Raw genomic sequence first — 20,986 nt, 5'->3', positions numbered from 1 at the left:
CAAACATACTTCAATTCTCTTCCTTTTCCTTCTCAATTCCCTTGCTCTCAGCAGCTCCCCTAGAATTTATCCCTGTCTCCCCAAAGTCACCAAGTCAAACTGAATTCTCCCCGCAATCATCATCCTTCTGTTTCCTCTTCTCTTCACGTTATTTTATTTTTTATATTTTTAAAAATATTTATTTATTAGGCTGTGCCATGTCTTAGTTGTGGCATGCGGGATCTTCATTGCTGCATGCGGGATCTTTGTTGCCACATGTGGGATCTTCATTGCGGCATGCAGGATCTAGTTCCCTGACCAGGGATCGAACCTGGGCCACCTGCATTGGGAGCACAGAGCCTTTTTCATTTTAATGATTTAAAAATTTTTTTTAATTTATTTTTTTGCTGCGTTGGGTCTTTGTTGCTGCACACGGGCTTTCTCTAGTTGTGGTGAGCAGGGGCTACTCTTCGTTGCGGTGCACGGGCCTCTCATTACAGTGGTTTCTCTTCTTGCAGAGCACAGGCTCTAGGCGTGCGGGCTTCAGTAGTTGTGGCACGTGGGCTCAGTAGTTGTGGCTCACGGGCTCTAGAGCGCAGGCTCAGTAGTTGTGGTGCACGGGCTTAGTTGCTCCACGGCATGTGGGATCTTCCTGGACCAGGGCTCGAACCTGTGTCCCCTGCATTAGCAGCCAGATTCTTAACCACTGAGCCACCAGGGAAGCCCCTCATTGTAGTTTTGATTTCATTTCTCTAATAATTAGTGATGTTGAGCAGCTTTTCATGTGCTTCTTGGCCATCTGTATGTCCTCTTTGGGGAAATGTCTATTTAGGTCTTCTGCCCATTTTTGGATTGGGTTGTTTGTTTTTTTAATATTGAGCTGTTTATATATTTTGGAGATTAATCCTTTGTCCGTTGATTTGTTTGCAAATATTTTCTCCCACTCTGAGGGTTGTCTTTTCGTCTTGTTTATGGTTTCCTTTGCTGTGCAAAAGCTTTGAAGTTTCATTAGGTCCCATTTGTTTATTTTTGTTTTTATTTCCATTACTCTAGGAGGTGGATCAAAAAGACCTTGCTGTGATTTATGTCAAAGAGTGTTCTTCCTATGTTTTCCTCTAAGAGTTTTATAGTGTCTGGTCTTACATTTAGGTCTCTAATCCATTTTGAGTTTATTTTTGTGTATGGTGTTAGGGAGTGTTCTAATTTCATTCTTTTACATGTAGCCGTCCAGTTTTCCCAGCACCACTTATTGAAGAGACTGTCTTTTCTCCATTGTATATCCTTGCTTTCTTTGTCATAGATTAGTTGACCATAGGTGCATGGGTTTATCTCTGGGCTTTCTATCCTGTTCCATTGATCTATATTTCTGGTTTTGTGCCAGTACCATACTGTCTTCATTACTGTAGCTTTGTAGAACAGTCTGAACTCAGGGAGTCTGATTCCTCCAGCTCCTTTTTTTCCCCTCGAGACTGTTTTGGCTATTCGGGGTCTTTTGTGTCTCCATACAAATTTCAGGATTTTTTGTTCTAGTTCTGTAAAAAATGCCATTGGTAATTTGATAGGAATTGCATTGAATCTGTAGATTGCTTTGGGTAGTATAGTCATTTTCACAATATTGATTCTTCCAATCCAAGACATGGTATATCTCTCCATCTGTTTGTGTCATCTTTGATTTCTTTCATCAGTGTCTTATAGTTTTCTGCGTACAGGTCTTTTACCTCCTTAGGTAGGTTTATTCTTAGGTATTGTATTCTTTTTGTTGCAGTGGTAAATGGGAGTGTTTCCTTAATTTCTCTTCCAGATTTTTCATCATTAGTGTATAGGAATGCAAGAGATTTCTGTGCATTAATTTTGTATCCTGCAACTTTACCAGATTCACTGATTAGCTCTAGTAGTTTTCTGGTGGCATCTTTAGGATTCTCTATGTATAGTACCATGTCATCTGCAAACAGTGACAGTTTTACTTCTTCTTTTCCTATTTGGATTCCTTTTATTTCTTTTTCTTCTCTGATTGCCGTGGCTAGGACTTCCAAAACTATGTTGAATATAGTGGTGGAAATGGACATCCTTGTCTTGTTCCTGATCTTAGAGGAAATGCTTTCAGTTTTTCCCCATGGAGAATGATGCTTGCTGTGGGTTTGTCATATGAGGCCTTTATTATGTTGAGGTAGGCTCCCTCTATGCCCACTTTCTGGAGAGTTTTTATCATAAATGGGTGTTGAATTTTGTCAAAAGCCTTTTCTGCATCTATTGAGATGATCATATGGCTTTTATTCTTCAATTTGTTAATATGGTGTATCACATTGATTGATTTGCATATATTGAAGAATCCTTGCATCCTTGGGATAAATCCCACTTGATAATGGTGTACGATCCTTTTAATGTGTTGTTGGATTCTGTTTGCTAGTATTTTGTGGAGGAATTTTGCATCTATATTCATCAGTGATATTGGTCTGTAATTTTCTTTTTTTGGAGTATCTTTGTCTGGTTTTGGTATCAGGGTGATGGTGGCCTCATAGAATGAGTTTGGGAGTGTTCCTTCCTCTGCAATATTTTGGAAGAGTTTGAGAAGGATGGGTGTTAGCTCTTCCCTAAATGTTTGATAGAATTCACCTGTGAAGCCATCTGGTCCTGGACTTTTGTTTGTTGGAAGATTTTAAATCACAGTTTCAATTTCATTACTTGTGATGGGTCTGTTCATATTTTCTATTTCTTCCTGGTTCAGTCTTGGAAGGTTATACCTTTCTAAGAATTTGTCCCTTTCTTCCAGGTTGCTCATTTTATTGGCATAGAGTTGCTTGTAGTAGTCTCTTAGGATGCTTTGTATTTCTGTAGTGTCCATTGTAACTTCTTTTTCATTTCTAATTTTATTGATTTGAGTCCTCTCCCTCTTTTTCTTGATGAGTCTGGCTAATGGTTTATCAACTTTGTTTATCTTCTCAAAGAACCAGCTTTTAGTTTTATTGATCTTTGCTATTGTTTTCTTTGTTTCTATTTCATTTATTTCTGCTCTGATCGTTATGATTTCTTTCCTTCTACTAACGTTGGGTTTTGTTTGTTCTTGTTTCTGTAGTTCCTTTAGGTGTAAGGTTAGATTGTTTATTTGAGATTTTTCTTGTTTCTTGAGGTAGGATTGTATTGCTCTAAACTTCCCTCTTAGAACTGCTTTTGCTGCATCCCATAGGTTTTGGATTCTCATGGTTTGTTGTCATTTATCTCTAGGTATTTTTTGATTTCCTCTTTGATTTCTTCAGTGATCTCTTGGTTATTAGTAACATATTGTTTAGCCTCCATGTGTTTGTGTTTTTCATGTTTTTTTCCGTGTAATTGATTTCTAATCTCACAGCGTTGTGGTCAGAAAAGATGCTTGATATGATTTCAATTTTCTTAAATTTCCTGAGGCTTGATTTGTGACCCAAGATGTGCTCTATACTGGAGAATGTTCCATGTGCACTTGAGAAAAAGTGTAATCTGCTGTTTTTGGATGGAATGTCCTATAGGCAGGCAGATTCTTAACCACTGAGCCACCAGGGAAGTCCCATCTTTATGTTATTTTATTATGGAATTTAACCTCACCTCCCAAACTAGTTTCCTCTTCTGTCTGGTCTCTCTTCATTCTACTAGTTCTGCATCCCAAGTTAGGGAACCTAGCTGGCAAATTCAAAACTTCTCAGAATGCATGGAAGGAGGAGACTCTGAGTGACAAAAGACAAAACTCTTGTTAGCTAGAAAGGAGTGTGAGGGTGGGAAGAAAACAGAGACGTTCACATGTTAGCAAATCACATTAACATTTAGGTCCAAAATTTACAGCTTCAAAATCCCCACCTCAAGGACCTCAGCTCTACTTTTTTTGTGTGTGGTAAAGTATACATGATGTAAAACTTACCATTTTACCCATTTTTAAGTGTACAGTTTAGTGGCATTCACATGCCACTTCACATTCACAATGTACTTCACATTCACAATGTGAAGTACATTCACATTGTTATGCAATCATCACCATCGTCTATCTCTAGAACTTTATCTTCCCAAACTGAAACTCCATACCCATTAAACAATAACTCCCCATTCTCCCCCTCCCCCTGCAAGCGCCATTCTACTTTGTCTCTATGAGTTTGACTACTCCAGGTACCTCATATAAATGGAATCATACAATATTTGTCCTTTTGTGACTGGCTTATTTCACTTGGCATAATGTCTTCAAGGTTCATCCATTTGTAACATGTGTTAGACTATAAATCCTTCTTTTTTAAGGCTGAATAATATTCCATTGTATGTATATAATCACACTTTGTTTATCCATTCATCCACTAATGGACATTTGGGTTGTTTCCACATTTTTGGCTATTGTGAATAATGCTGCTAGGAACATGGGTGTACAAATATCTGTTGGAGAGAACTTAAAAAAATCGGTTCTTTTGAGTATACACCCAGAACCTCAGCTCTGCTTTTATTTTTTTATTATTATTTTCTTTTACTTTTTTTGGGGGTGGGGCATGCCACGTGGCATATGGGATCTTAGTTCCCTGACCAGGGATCAAACCCTGTGCTCCCTACGTAGGGAGCACAGAGTCTTAACCACTGTACCGCCTGGGAAGTCCCAAGCTCTGCTTTTAAAGCTTCTTTCCCTCCCAGTGTCCTGGAGCCTGGGCTGCCTGCTGGCATTTGAGCCAGGCTTTTGTGGCAGCTGCTGCTCATAGCACTCCACTGGGCCACCACTGGGCAGTTGTTCTAGCCATTCTTTTCTGAGTCACTATTCTCTTAGCAATACTCAGTCTTTCCTTGAAATCTGCCCGCTTGCTCTCCAACCCCCAGCCCTGACCCTCATCACTTTCTGAAGAAGATGTAACTATGCATGTCTGAATCCTACCTATGAACATGGTTTGAATTCTTATCCAAGGGGGCTCCTTGGGCCCCCATGTAAATCAGTGGCTGCAAATAGATGGGGTGGGGCAGGGAGAGATTTGTGGTGGGGATTATCATTTCATCTGGTTATGATATTCTAATTATAGAGTGCCCATAGCTCAAGGAAAGGGATTTTTGAGAATTCATATAAAGTCAAACATTCAAAGAAAATCTATTGTGGAATAAAAGGATTTATTTTGTGAATGTGGCAGAAATCATGTAAGTGCTTTCCATTGGAAATAGGAAAAAATACACATAGGCCATAATATTAATTTCTCTATTTTGAAAAACTATAGAAAATCAGCGTATCTCCAAAGCCACAGAAAGAGTGAAGGCTCCACTATTTGCCAGTTGTCTCAGTAAAGGCCTTCTGTGGGCCTGGTCTTGGTTTGGCTGGATCATGGTTTATAAAGTACTCTATAGGATGTAAGTATATTGTTTTACCCTTGGAGTTTTCAGGACCCAGATCCTCTTTGGCAAGGGATTTGTAGGTTTAAACAAATATCCATCAAGCTTTTAGTGAGTAGTGTTTCTGTCCTAGGCAGTATTTAAAATGAAAAGAGACTATGGGGTGGGAGAAGGAATGAGAGGAAAAAGCAATTACTTTGATTTAAATTGTTAAAAGAGAAAAGTTCTTCTTTTGTCTAGGGATAAAGCACAGCTTGTAGGGTTGTGGGATGTTGATAAGCCCGGTAACAATGGGTTTGGTCTCTATGTTCTTTGGCTCCCCCAGGGGCTTCAGGACAAAGTTTTGCAGAATGGTGGTGAGAAACAGGAACAACTCCACGCGGGCCAGGCCCTCTCCAACACATGCCCGTTTCCCTGGAAGGAGGAGACAGTTCCATTAGCTTGCTCCAAATTCAAATACAATAGCTCGTATTCAAATACTATACACTCCTAACAGCCAATGAAAACACTGATCAGAAAAGGGATGGCTAAGAAACTGCTGGAGGACAATGAACTGGTACAGTTCTTCTAGACGGATATTTGTCAATACATATCAAAACTCTCTAAAGAAATTTTCACTCTTAATTCAGCAATTCTCCTTCTGGGGATTTATCTGTAGGAATTAGAGATTCACCTATGAGGGTGTCACTTGCATTGTTATTTATGACACTGATGAGTTAGTTGAAAACTAGACATCCACCTATACTGGATTAATTAAATAAATCCTTGTGCATCTATCATGCAACACAACCTAAACATGTTTGTACGGAAGATTATTTAATACTGTCTTATATCACAACACACTAAGCAAAAGCAGGTTATCAAATAGATTGTACAGAATGAGCCTGATTTTTTAAAATAAAATATACATTTATTATGTATATCTAGACAACTGTGTGAAGTATATATAGCAAAATATTAACAGCGATTATAGCCTGAATCTGAAATTCAGGCTATAGCTGAAATTGCAAATGATTTTCCTTTTTCTTTTTTCTTTTTTTTTCCTTTTTACAAATCCACCCAACCACTCATCCATCTATTTATGGCTGCGCTGGGTCCTCGCGGCTGCTCGCGCCCCCCCACCCCCACCAGGCTGCGGAGAGCAGGGGCCACTCCTCGCGTCGGTGCGCGGGCCCGCACCGCAGCGGCCCCTCGCGTCACGGAGCTCTGGCCCCAGGAGCGGGCTCAGCAGCCACGGCCCAAGGGCTCCAGAGCGCAGGCCCAGCAGCCGTGGCGCACGGGCTCAGCCGCTCCTTGGCATGCGGGAGCCCCCGGGCCAGGGCCGGAACCCGAGTCTCCCGCATTGGCAGGTGGACTCCCAACCACTGCACCACCAGGGAAGTCCCTCCGTTCTCTTTTTTTTTTTGCTCTTCTGCATTTTCCATCTTTTATACTGAACACTTACTATCACTGTAATTAAAAATAAAATAGGGCTTCCCTGGTGGCGCAGTGGTTGAGAGTCTGCCTGTCAATGCAGGGCACACGGGTTCGAGCCCTGGTCTGGGAGGATCCCACATGCCGCGGAGCAACTCGGCCCGTGAGCCACAATTACTGAGCCTGCGCGTCTGGAGCCTGTGCTCGGCAACGAGAAGCCGCGATAGTGAGAGGCCCGCGCACCGCGATGAAGAGTGGCCCCCGCTTGCCACAACTAGAGAAAGCCCTCACACAGAAACGAAGACCCAACACAGCCATACATACATACATACATACATACATACATACATACATAAAAATAATGTAAGCAGACAAGAATAGCATTAAAAAAATAAAAATTAAAAATTAAAAAAAATAAAAAATAAAAAAAATAAAATATACTGTTATTTTTGAAAATACTAATCAAATGATTGACTAGGGTAACAAAGAAAAAGAATGGGTGCTGAGAAATCCTAAGTTGTCTTTATGACTTTATGAGAACTAGCAACTGGGAGCCAACCAGCGCTTGCAAAGAGGCAAGGGTATGTGGGGCTCCGGACTTCAGAGGGGAAGAAAGAGGATGAAGTGGCCAAGGCGTCTCTGATGGCCTCTCTAAGAATCAGAAAATTAATAATGGTTAATAATTGTATAAGAAGAGAGAAACTTGAACATTTTGTTTTGAAAAAGTCATATTATGAAAGGGAGATCAACAGGCAAGAGTTTGTAAAAGGAGGTCCCTTTGTTATCTGATAATGTGTGACATCTGAATTAAATTGATTTGCCTTGGTTTCTTTAAAAACTAGCATTGTACTCAATCACCAAACAACAAAAGAGTCCCTGGAAGACTTACCTGATCCTACTGGTATACAGACGTAAATGGATCCATCCCGATTTGGGGGTTTATAACAGATTGATTTGATTGACTTTGCTATCATCAATGGATTACTTAGTTATGCCATATTCAGTAAAGCTAAAAGTTATCCAAAAGGTGCATGTGTACGGTTTGGATGGGGTGTATTTGTATTTACCCATGGAAAAAGGCACGAAGTATTCTGTTTTCCTGACGCTGCCATTTTTATCCAAAAAGTGACCTGGGTCAAACTTCTCTGGGTTGGGAAATTCCTTGCAATCATACAGGACCGAAGACAGTAATGGCAATACAGTAGCGCCCTGGAACCAAGAAATGGAGAGTGGAGTGGCACATTATCATGCTTACCTTTGGTTCATAAAAAGTCTAACACTTTTAATCACAGTGGACTAAATAGGATCGAGCACTCTTAAGTTTGCCTGGAGAGGACTGTCTCGTGTGATGGCTCTTTTACACACATTATCATACAATATCTTTTATCAAGTAGTAAGATGGTTCTCTGTGGGAAGAGCACTGTTATGGTCAAAGTGCAATAATCAATTGTTAAAAAGCTAAGGTTTGCAACCCATATTGTCTAGACATGCGCTTTACTGGAATTGTTGCCTCAAATTGAAAGAGCTCACATTTCATTATTTTTTTCTTTCTGAATTCAAGTGTGAATGGAAGAAAATGAGAGATGGAAACTTGTAATCTATAAAATCTATTGGGTCAAACCCCACTTCCCTCACTTGTAAAACGGGGTGGGGTAACAACAATAGGCTTTCCTCTTTGCCCCATTAGATTTTGTAAGATTTAAATGACAAAATAATAACGACCATTGATACGGAACGCTTCACATTTACCTGACATTGTGTTTAGTAGTTTATAAATTTAATTCTCACTTCAACCATATCCAGTAGGCTCTTTTTGTTTGTTTGTTTGTTTGTTTCACATTGTATAAATGCAGAAATTGAGATTCAGAGAGAAGAAATAACTTACTTGAGGTTATACTTTTAGCAAGTGGCATGGTTAGAATTTGACCCATCTATCTATGGGTCATAAAGCACCCCTGTTTAAATGAAAGCCTCCTCTTCCCATTTTTACTTCATTTTGTATTTCCTGAAACATTATTTCACAAGTTTTGGAGTAGGTAATACATGCACATGGTATAAAGTACACACACACAAAAAAAGTACGAAAGGGTTCAAAGTGAAAATAAGTCTCTTTCCTATTCTCAAGTCCCCTGGTTTCCTTCTTAATGTAATCACTGTTACCAGTGTTTGATATATCCTTTATGATATATCATAAGGATTATAAAAAAAAAGGTGCACACCTATTTCCTACTTTTTCCACAAATAGTAGCATCCTGTAGGGTTCTGTAGCTTGCTTAGTATTCTACTTTACATAAATAATTTTTAGGGAATTCCCTGGCGGTCCAGTGGTTAGGACTTGGTGCTTTCACTGGCAGGGGCCAGTTTCGATCCCTGGTCGGGGATCTAAGATCCTGTAAGCCATGCAGCGTGGCCAAAAATAATAATAATAATAATAATAATTTTAAGTTCTTTTTAAATGAATATTCAGCACCAATATTGCTGCAATGAATATTATTTTGGGGGAAATATATACAAAGGATAAATTCCTAGTAGTGGAACTGCTTTTCAAATTTCTATGCACATTTTGAATTTTCATAGAAATTGCAATGATGCCTTCCATGGAAGTTACACCAATTTATACTACTAGCAAAAACATATGTTTTTTTTATATCTTGCCAACATATTGTGACAAGTGAAAACATGTTTCTTTATCATTTTTATTTTCAATATATTTTATTGTGTAAGTATATTTTCACATATTTAAAAACCATTTGTAATTACTTTCACTCAAATTTAAATTTTGTCTCCCATGCATTTTATCTGTTGGTTCTGGGGTTTTTTCATGCTGACTGTAGGAGTTCATTTTATTTTTCAGCAATTCATTCTTTGTTCTTATGAACTATGAAACATTTTGTCTCAATTTGTCAATTGTCTTTTGACTTGTTTCTTTTTCTTACGTAGATTTTTCTTATTTGCATGTAACCAAATTTATCCATTTTTAAATGTATAGCCCTCTTATTCCTCTTTTCTTTGGTCAATGTTAGAAAGTCTTTCTTCACTCTGAAATTCTCAAAAAAAATTATTGCTTTTATCCTTAGCACTTTTATAGTTTAATATTCTATGTGTATATATTTGAGCCACCAAGAATAAATTTTCATATGAAATTTATTTTATATGAAAGTTTGAGGTAGGGATTTCTTATTCTTTTTTTTCCAACTCCCCTGGGAGTTCTACAACTGAATAATCAATATTTTTCCTCTAGATTACAAGGAAAAAGCCACCTTTATCATATACTAAGTTTCCATGTATAATTACATTTATTTCTAGACTTTATTTGATTGATCTGTCGACTCAAGAAGCTGTATTATAGTGCTTTAATAACTGTGACCTTATATTATGTTTTAATATTTGGTAGGACCTGTCCCTGACTCTTCTTTATTTTTTAATTTCCCATATCAAATTTGAGATCTGTTAGTTTAGTTCCAAAAAAGTATCTAGTTTATATTTTCATTGAGATCTCATAAATGCATAGATTAATTTCAGGGTAACTACTATCTTCCTACCTGAACACAGAATAAGTCTTCTAATTTATTCAAAACTTGTATATCTTTCATTAACATTTTAAGGGGTTTTTTTTTTTTTTGTATAAATCTTGCAAATCTCTTATCAAGTATATTCCTAAGTATTTTATCCTCGTTTTTATCAATAAAAAGCTTTTATTCATTATGTTTTTAAAACATAGCTTTTATTTTATATAGGGTAGAAATTGATTTTTTAAATAATAAATTTGTACCCAACCACTGGAAAATTCTATTTTTGCAGTGGTACTTAAGTTAATTTTCTTGAGTTTTCCAGGTACAGTTATGTCACCTACAAATTGACGCCAGCTCTTAAATGTTTTATCTCATTACCTTTTTCTAATTCTAGTTAAATACTGGTAATGGTGGATAGCCTTGTCTTATTCTTGATATTAATAGGCATGCTTTTAGTCAAAAAGCATGATTTGGGAAATATGTTTTCCGTGGCTAATGAGGTATTTATCGATTCCTATTTTTTTAAGGGTTAAACTCTTTAATATTATCAAAAGCATTTTCTGTACAAATGTGATTATCATGTGATTTTTCTCTAAATTCTATTTATATGGTGAATTTTATTAAACCAGATTTTCTGGTGTTAGACAATTCCTGTGTTCCTGATTACCTTCACTTGCTGGTGATGTAGTATTTTTAATGTGATGCTAGACGTATGTGTTAATAGACTTTTGCATTGACATTTGGCAGTAAGGTTGGGGGCTGTTTCAGTTTTGCAGTATTCTGTCACCTTTTCTTCCTCTTCTATACCCTTGAATGGATTAAATGTAAAACCCAACCCCTTAATCACTACAGAAGACTGACTACAGAAGACTGACTACTCTTTTGTTAATTGTTAACTGTCATGGGCAGCAATATCCCAAATGTCTTGGTATATGAGGTCTTCAGAGGAAAGAATTCGGGTTAAAGAAAGTTGACATTTGACTTGATTACTTTAGAGCTGCATATACATTTTCCATCTCTTCCCCCTTTTTAAAATCCATCATGGAAAATCAGGTTTCTGTTCCCACAAGATTCGCATTAATGCAAATCACTTCTCCCTCAATACATTCTACGTGAGAGTGTGAGGGGCCTTGGGAGCCCCAGGTCAGCTTCCCCATTCCAGGAAGGCAGAGACAGGACCACAGAGGTGACAGAATGGCCTGAGGGTGCACTGCATGGCAATGACAGATTTCAAACCCAGGCCATGTGACTCTGACCTTGTGTTCTTTCCATGTCTCTCAATTGCCTCTCTTCCTGAAACAGAACTGAGATGTCTCTAACAGGCCCCACTGAGGTATCATGCTGCCCCTTCTATCCCAGCCAGCTTTCCCAGACACCTCTAACCTTAGGGATGAAGTACTGTCTGAATTTCGTGTCCCGGACCACAGTACGGGGCATGTTAGAAGGAAGGAGGGTGATGTATCTTTGTATCTCATGAAGCACGGCCTCTGTATAGGGCAGCTTTATCTTGTCCTTCATGCAGGGGCTTTGGTTGCATCCAATTACACGGTCAATTTCTTCATGAACTTTGGCTGCAAAGACATGAATCATGAATGCTACTCAAGAGATGTGTCCCCTGGACACCTGGAAATGCTTACGATGTATAATAGAAAGTGGCCTAGAAAAGGCTCCCAAGGTCAAAGACATGTTGTTAAACAGCCCACGGGTCTGCTCCTCAATGGAATTTCTATTTTCTATTTTCTGGTCTAAAAGACCAGAGATTTTGCTGCAGGAAACATAAAAGCTGCATCAGCTATGTCCTTGGCCTCCTGCCTGAATTGGTTTGTCCTCCTGTACAGGTGAGGAGATGACATCTGTGGCAGGGATTAAGGTTTACCCCAGATTCCTGGCAAAGCAGCTGTAGAGAGGAAATGTTTAATCCTCACTCTAGTAGGAGCAACTGCCTTGTCAGCCTCATCCAGTCTCCTACACATTTTGTGAGAATGGCGAACACCATTTTGTTAAGCAGTATAAACACTGGCTTTCTAAGACCTGTGCTCTGAGAACGTGCTTGAGAAAATCACGCTACTACAATTTCATTTTTTAATTTTAAATTACATTGGAGCTAAAAATTCCCTTTGGGGAGTCTGATCCATTTTCAAGATGGAAAAACACAGGCCTGTGAGGTGAACTAACTTGTTTGAGGTCACACAGGCAGGTATGGGCAGGCCGAGAATGAGAATCCACCATGGGAATCCATGCATCCCTCATCTAAATAAGGCTCACTCTTCAGCATTGCACCACATATGGAAGAGTTGGGATTCAGAAGCTCCTCTGTGTTTAAACTTAAATGAAAGTCTTTGGGTTCGTAAAGTTCTCTCTTTCTTATCAGCATCATTTGATATAATTCTGATCTATAAAATCAAACCACATGGATGACCCTTTGCATGATGTTCTACAAGGCAGTCCAAAGAAAGAGAAGTCGTCACTGCCAGTAGTATCTTCCCACCCTCACCAGCGCCAGAAGCTCATATTTTATCCTACATAAATACTTAGGATATTTGCTGTACCTTGAACCTCAGGGTATTTCATTAGGAGCAGGAGCCCATAGCTCAGAGTGATACTGGTTGTCTCTATTCCTGCTGAAAACAGATTTGATCCACAGGTTGCCAAGTTCTCCAAGTGAAATTCAGACTCTGGGTTCTGTTTCTCCTGTAGATGGTACAGTTAATGGTCACATGAGTTAAAAAGAAGGCAGTGGCTTACCAGAGTTCTATGATCACACCCCATCCTAGCAATAGGCTTCATTTTGTGCACGGTAGGGTGGTAGATAAAAAAATCCGTCATGGAATCGAAACTTCTGGTTCAAATCCCGGGTTGGTCAATGAACAGATGTGTGCACTTGGCAAGTTACTTTACCTTTTTACTCAATTTCATCATCTGTGAAATTAGGGTAAAAAATAGAACATACCCCATAGGGTTATTATAAAGATTAAAAGAATTAATCGGTGGAAGATCTTGGAAAAATTCTTCATATATACAAATACTCAAAGAATGGTATCTTCTTTTACTATATTTAACGAAAAAGACTAGATGATAAGCTCCATGTGAGCACAATGTAGAGAAATCACTGGTTTGGGACTGGTCTGTTTCCTTCACTTACAAAGACATAGGTATTAGCAGCCCCACACTCTCACATATGACACTCATCATTATTAATGGCATTTCTTTTTTTTTTAATTGGAGTATAATTGCTTTACAATGTTGTGTTAGTTTCTGCTGTACAACAAAGTAAATCAGCTATATGTATACATATATCCCCTCCCTCTTAAGCCTCCCTCCCACCCACCCCCATTATTGGCATTTCTACTATGAAGATTGTACTTGTACATATAGGACATTTTGACTTATAATTTTTTGCATGGAATCTACAAAGTCTTTAGAAAATAAACTGATCCAGGGCTTAAAAACAGTGAGTGAGCTTTCTTTTTTTTTTTTTTTTTTTGCACCCTTCTAATGTTTAAATCAAAAATATATTTTTATTTTTATTTTTTCATATATCTACATTTACTTTGCAAAAGTAATACATATACATCATAGAAATACAAATACATTGTAGTGTTACATACAGGAATGCATTATATGTGTACAAATACATGAACATTGTCAAAAATTTAGAAAATACAGGGGAACTAGAAGAAAATTAATCCTATCATTTAAGTAATAAACATTGACAATATTTTGGCATATATTCTCCAATTTTTTTCTTTTTCTTTTTTTTGAATTTTAGAATTTTATTTATTTTTTTATACAGCAGGTTCTTATTAGTTATCCATTTTATACATATTAGTGTATATATGTCAATCCCAATCTCCCAGTTCATCCCACCACCACCACCACCACCACCCCCGACTTTCCCCCCTTGGTGTCCATACGTTTGTTCTCTACATCTGTGTCTCTATTTCTGCCTTGCAAACCAGCTCATCTGTACCATTTTTCTAGATTCCACATATACACGTTAATATACGATATTTGTTTTTTCCCTTTCTGATTTACTTCACTCTGGATGATAGTCTCTAGATCAATCCACGTCTCTACAAATGACCCAATTTCATTCCTTTTTATGGCTGAGTAATATTCCATTGTATATATGTACCACATCTTCTTTATCCATTCGCCAGTCAATGGGCATTTAGGTTGCTTCCATGACTGGCTATTGTAAATAGTGCTGCAATGAACACTGGGGTGCATGTGTCTTTTTGAATTATGGTTTCCTCTGGGTATATGCCCAGGAATGGGATTGCTGGGTCATATGGTAGTTCTATTTTCAGTTTTTTAAGGAACCTCCATACTGTTCTCCACAGTGGCTGTATCAATTTATATTCCCACCAACAGTGCAAGAGGGTTCCCTTTTCTCCACACCCTCTCCAGCGTTCGTTGTTTGTAGATTTTCTGATGATGCCCATTCTAACTGGTGTGAGGTGAGATACCTCATTGTAGTTTTGATTTGCATTTCTCTAATAATTAGTGATGCTGAGCAGGTTTTCATGTGCTTCTTGGCCATCTGTATGTCTTCTTTGGAGAAATGTCTATTTAGGTCTTCTGCCCATTTTTGGATTGGGTTGTTTTTTTTTTAATATTGAGCTGCATGAGCTGTTTATATATTTTGGAGATTAATCCTTTGTCTGTTGATTCATTTGCAAATATCTTCTCCCATTCTGAGGGCTGTCTGAGGGCTGTTTATAGTTTCCTTTGCTGTGCAAAAGCTTTTAAGTTTCATTAGATCCCATTTGTTTATTTTTGTTTTCCTTTCCATTACTCTAGAAGGTGGGTCAAAAAAAGATCTTGCTGTAATTTATGTCAAAGAGTGTTCTTCCTACGTTTTCCTCTAAGGGTTTTATAGTGTCTGGTCTTACATTTAGATCGTTAATCCGTTTTCAGTTTATTTTTGTGTATGGTGTTAGGAAGTGTTCTAATTTCATTCTTTTACATGTAGCTGTCCAGTTTTCCCAGCACCACTTATTGAAGAGACTGTCTTTTCTCCATTGTATATCCTTGCCTGCTGTGTCATAGATTAGTTGACCATAGGTGCGTGGATTTTTCTCTAGGCTTTCTATCCTATTCCATTGATCTATATTTCTGTTTTTGTGCCAGTACCATATTGTCTTGATTACTGTAGCTTTGTAGAACAGTCTGAACTCAGGGAGCCTGATTCCTCCAGCTCCATTTTTTTCCCCTCAAGATTGCTTTGGCTATTCAGGGTTTTTGTGTCTCCATACAAATTTTAAGATTTTTTTGGTTCTAGTTCTGTAAAAAATGCCATTGGTAATTTGATAGGGACTGCATTGAATCTGTAGATTGCTTTGGGTAGTATAGTCATTTTCACAATATTGATTCTTCCAATCCAAGAACATGGTATGTCTCTCCATCTGTTTGTGTCATCTTTGATTTCTTTCATCAGTGTCTTATAGTTTTCTGCGTACAGGTCTTTTGTCTCCCTAGGTAGGTTTATTCTTAGGTATTGTATTCTTTTTGTTGCAATGGTAAATGGGAGTGTTTCCTTAATTTCTCTTCCAGATTTTTCATCATTAGTGTATAGGAATGCAAGAGATTTCTGTACATTAATTTTGTATCCTGCAACTTTACCAGATTCACTGATTAGCTCTAGTAGTTTTCTGGTGGCATCTTTAGGATTCTCTACGTATACTATCATGTCGTCTGCAAACAGTGACAGTTTTACTTCTTCTTTTCCTATTTGGATTCCTTTTATTTCTTTTTCTTCTCTGATTGCCGTGGCTAGGACTTCCAAAACTATGTTGAATAATAGTGGCGGGAATGGACATCCTTGTCTTGTTCCTGATCTTAGAGGAAATGCTTTCAGTTTTTCCCCATGGAGAATGATGTTTGCTGTGGGTTTGTCGTATGAGGCCTTTATTATGTTGAGGTAGGCTCCCTCTATGCCCACTTTCTGGAGAGTTTTTATCATAAATGGGTGTTGAATTTTGTCAAAATCTTTTTCTGCATCTATTGAGATGATCATATGGCTTTTATTCTTCAATTTGTTAATATGGTGTATCACATTGATTGATTTGCATATATTGAAGAATTCTTGCATCCCTGGGATAAATCCCACTTGATCCTTTTACGATCCTTTTAATGTGTTGTTGGATTCTGTTTGCTAGTATTTTGTGGAGGAATTTTGCATCTATATTCATCAGTGATATTGGCCTGTAATTTTCTTTTTTTGGAGTATCTTTGTCTGGTTTTGGTATCAGGGTGATGGTGGCCTCATAGAATGAGTTTGGGAGTGTTCCTTCCTCTGCAATATTTTGGAAGAGTTTGAGAAGGATGGGTGTTAGCTCTTCCCTAAATGTTTGATAGAATTCACCTGTGAAGCCATCTGGTCCTGGACTTTTGTTTGTTGGAAGATTTTAAATCACAGTTTCAATTTCATTACTTGTGATGGGTCTGTTCATATTTTCTATTTCTTCCTGGTTCAGTCTTGGAAGGTTATACCTTTCTAAGAATTTGTCCCTTTCTTCCAGGTTGCTCATTTTATTGGCATAGAGTTGCTTGTAGTAGTCTCTTAGGATGCTTTGTATTTCTGTAGTGTCCATTGTAACTTCTTTTTCATTTCTAATTTTATTGATTTGAGTCCTCTCCCTCTTTTTCTTGATGAGTCTGGCTAAGGGTTTATCAATTTTGTTTATCTTCTCAGACAACCAGCTTTTAGTTTTATTGATCTTTGCTATTGTTTTCTTTGTTTCTATTTCATTTATTTCTGCTCTGATCGTTATGATTTCTTTCCTTCTACTAACATTGGGTTTTGTTTGTTCTTGTTTCTGTAGTTCCTTTAGGTGTAAGGTTAGATTGTTTACTTGAGATTTTTCTTGTTTCTTGAGGTAGGATTGTATTGCTCTAAACTTCCCTCTTAGAACTGCTTTTGCTGCATCTCATAGGTTTTGGATTGTCATGGTTTGTTGTCATTTGTCTCTAGCTATTTTTTGATTTCCTCTTTGATTTCTTTAGTGATCTCTTGGTTATTTAGTAGCCCACTGTTTAGCCTCCATGTACGTGTGTTTTATACAGTTTTTTTCCGTAATTGATTTCCAATCTCATAGCGTTGTTGTTAGAAAAGATGCTTGATACGATTTCCATTTTCTTAAATTTTCCAAGGCTTGATTTGTGACCTACAATGTGATCTATCCTGGAGAATGTTCCATGTGCACTTGAGAAGAAGGTGTATTCTGCCACTTTTGGGTGGAATGTTCTATAAATATCAATTAAATCTATCTGGTCTATTGTTTCATTTAAAGCTTCTGTTTCCTTATTAATTTTCTGTCTGGATGATCTGTCCATTGGTGTAAGTGAGGTGTTAAAGTCCCCCACTATTATTATGTTACTGTCAATTTCCTCTTTTATAGCGATTAGCATTTGCCTTATGTATTGAGGTGCTCCTATGTTGGGTGCATATATATTTATAATTGTTATATCTTCTTCTTGGATTGATCCCTTGATCATTATGTGGTGTCCTTGCTTGTCTCTTGTAACATTCTTTATTTTAAAGTCTATTTTATCTGATATGAGTATTGCCACTCCAGCTTTCTTTTGGTTTCCATTTGCATGGAATATCTTTTTCCATCCCCTCACTTTCCTTCTGCATGTGTCCCTAAGTCTGAAGTGGGTCTCTTGTAGACAGCATATATATGGGTTTTGGTTTTGCATCCATTCAGTGAGCCTGTGTCATTTGGTTGGAGCATTTAATCCATTCACATTTAATTCAGCATTTAATCCATTCATTAAGGTAATTATCGATATGTATGTTCCTATTACCATTTTCTTAATTGTTTTGGGTTTGTTTTTGTAGGTCCTTTTCTTCTCTTGTGTTTCCCACTTAGAGAAGTTCCTTTAGCATTTGTTGTAGAGTTGGTTTGGTGGTGCTGAATTCTCTTAGCTTTTGCTTGTCTGTAAAGCTTTTGATTTCTCCGTTGAATCTGAATGAGATCCTTGCTGGGTAGAGTAATCTTGGTTGTAGGTTCTTCCCTTTCATCACTTTAAATATATCATGCCACTCCCTTTTGGCTTGTAGAGTTTCTGCTGAGAAATCAGCTGTTAACCTTATGGGAGTTCCCTTATATGTTATTTGTCATTTTTCCCTTGTTGCTTTTAATAATTTTTCTTTGTCTTTAATTTTTGTCAATTTGATTACTATATGTCTCAGTGTGTTTCTCCTTGGGTTTATCCTGTATGGGACTCTCTGTGCTTCCTGGACTTGGGAGGCTATTTCCTTTCCCATGTTAGTGAAGTTTTCGACTATAATCTCTTCAAATATTTTCTCAGGTCCTTTCCCTCTCTCTTCTCCTTCTGGGACCTTCATAATGTGAATGTTGTTGCATTTAATGTTGTCCCAGAGGTCTGTTAGCTGTCTTCATTTCTTTTCATTCTTTTTTCTTTATTCTGTTCCACAGCAGTGAACTCCACCATTCTGTCTTCCAGGCCACTTATCCGTTCTTCTGCCTCAGTTATTCTGCTATTGATTCCTTCTAGTGTATTTTTCTTTTCAGTTATTGTATTGTTCATCTGTGTTTGTTTGTTCTTTAATTCTTCTAGGTGTGTGTTCTTTAATTCTTCTAGGTCTTTGTTAAACATTTCTTGCATCTTCTCAATCTTTGCCTCCATTCCTTTTCCAAGGTCCTGGATCATCTTCACTATCATTATTCTGAATTCTTTTTCTGGAAGGTTGCCTATCTCCACTTCATTTAGTTTTTTTTCTGGGGTTTTATCTTGTTCCTTCATCTGGTACATGGTCCTCTGCCTTTTCATTTTGTCTGTCTTTCTGTGAATGTGGTTTTCATTCCACAGGCTGCAGGATTGTAGCTCTTCTTGCTTCTGCTGTCTACCCTCTGGGGGATGAGGCTATCTAAGAGGCTTGTGCAAACTACCTAATGGGAGGGACTGGTGGTGGGTAGAGCTGGGTGTTGCTCTGGTGGGCAGAAGCTCAGTAAAACTTTAATCTGCTATCTGCTGATGGATGGGGCTGAGTTCCCTCCCTGTTGGTTGTTTGGCCTTAGGTGACCCAGCACTGGAGGCTACAAGCTCTTTGGTGGGGCTGTTGGTGGACTCCAGGAGGGCTCATGCCAAGGAGTACTTCCCAGAACTTTTGCTGCCAGTGTCCTTGTCCTCACGGTGAGACACAGCCACCCACCCCACCCCCCATAGGAGACCCTCCAACACTAGCAGGTAGGTCTAGTTCAGTCTTCTATGTATGGGTCACTGCTCCTTCCCCCTGGGTCCTGATGTGCACACTACTTTGTGTGTGCCCTCCAAGAGTGGAGTCTCTGTTTCCCCCAGTCCTGTTGAAGTCCTGCAATCAAGTCCTGCTAGACTTCAAAGTCTGATTCTCTGGGAATTCCTCCTCCCGTTGCCGGACCCCCAGGTTGGGAAGCCTGACTTGGGGCTCAGAACCTTCACTCCAGTGGGTGGACTTCTTTTTTTTTTTTAATTTTTTTTAAAGAATTTGTTTTTTGTTTTTTAATTTATTTATTTTGGGCTGTGTTGGGTCTTCGTTGTTGCGCGGGCTTTCTCTAGTTGCAGTAAGTGGGGGCTACTCTTCATTGTGGTGCATGGGCTTCTCATTGTGGTGGCTTCTCTTGTTGCAGAGCACGGGCTCTAGGCACACAGGTTTCAGTAGTTGCAGCATGCGGGCTCAGCAGTTGTGATGCATGGGCTTAGTTGCTCCACAGCATGTGTGATCTTCCCGGACCAGGGATCGAACCCGTGATCCCTGCATTGGCAGGTGGATTCTTAACGACTGTGCCACCGGGGAAGTCCCAGTGGGTGGACTTCTGTGGTATAATTGTTCCAGTTTGTGAGTCACCCATGCAGTGGTTATGGGATTTGATTTTATTGTGCTTGCGCCCCTCCTACCATCTCATTGTGGCTTCTCCTTTGTGTTTGGATGTGGGGTATCTTTTTTGGTGAGTCCCAGTGTCTCCCTGTTGATGATTGTTCAGCAGTTAGTTGTGATTCCAGTGCTCTCACAAGAGGGAGTGAGTGCATATCCTTCTACTCTGCCATCTTGAACCAATCTCTGAGCTTTCTATTTTACAATTACTATACTAAAAATAATAGGGATTAAATCTTCTTTGTTGATGTATCCCCAACCCTTGGCACAATAGCTGGCACTAAGAATTTGTTGAATAAATTATTGTTTAATATATATAAACTAGTTAAGCTAATAAAATCTCTATTTTTCACTATAATTAAATTATTTTCATTGCTGATTAATTTTTGGTGGGCTTCTAATACCACTGTTTTTAAATTTAAGAAAAGTATTAGAGTACTTCTTTTAACTATTAGCTTTACTTTTAAAGCTCTGTATCAAGTTTTTCTTAACTCAGTTTCTTTATACCATGTCTTTCCTGTTCATTTCAAAATGGGATGATTTCTGCATATGGATGTCCAAGTTTTTAGGCACGTTGCCACTTCCTACCTATAGTTCTTACTGCCTTGATCTGGAATACTGAGCATTTTAAATAACTCCCTCACAACAGAAAGTCCAGTAGGTTTTGAAAAATCTTTGCTTGGGAAGAGAGTGAGGGAGAAAATGGAAATATCAACATATCTTCTATTTATGTTCTAACTCTCTATTTATGTTCTAACTCTGTAATTTAGCTAAGTAGAACTCCACCATTGGTGAACTCCACCATTTTGTTTAATTTTTAACACACCCATATCTGTTATGTAGTAAGGTTTAGAGATTAAAACATAATGCAACAAAATTTACAGGA

At 38.3% G+C, this 20,986-nt stretch overlaps 1 protein-coding gene across 1 annotated transcript in view; it reads right to left on the bottom strand.

The window, feature by feature from the left end:
• Positions 1-5,055: 5,055 nt before the first annotated feature.
• LOC103017669 (cytochrome P450 2C23-like) overlaps positions 5,056-20,986 on the bottom strand; it is a 34,539-nt gene continuing 18,608 nt past the window's right edge. Inside the window, exons 6-9 of the mRNA XM_007187370.3 lie at positions 12,767-12,908; positions 11,601-11,788; positions 7,773-7,914; positions 5,056-5,706 (exon numbers count right to left, since the gene is read on the bottom strand). Of these exons, the coding sequence (XP_007187432.2) occupies positions 5,495-5,706; positions 7,773-7,914; positions 11,601-11,788; positions 12,767-12,908 (684 nt within the window). The 3' untranslated portion in view covers positions 5,056-5,494. The remainder of the gene's footprint in view (positions 5,707-7,772; positions 7,915-11,600; positions 11,789-12,766; positions 12,909-20,986) is intronic.

The sequence above is a fragment of the Balaenoptera acutorostrata genome, chromosome 16 (genome assembly GCF_949987535.1).
Source record: "Balaenoptera acutorostrata chromosome 16, mBalAcu1.1, whole genome shotgun sequence".
Classification (NCBI taxonomy): domain Eukaryota; kingdom Metazoa; phylum Chordata; class Mammalia; order Artiodactyla; family Balaenopteridae; genus Balaenoptera; species Balaenoptera acutorostrata.
Note: the sequence above shows the minus strand (reverse complement) of the source record. Positions and strands in the feature narration are given on the sequence as shown.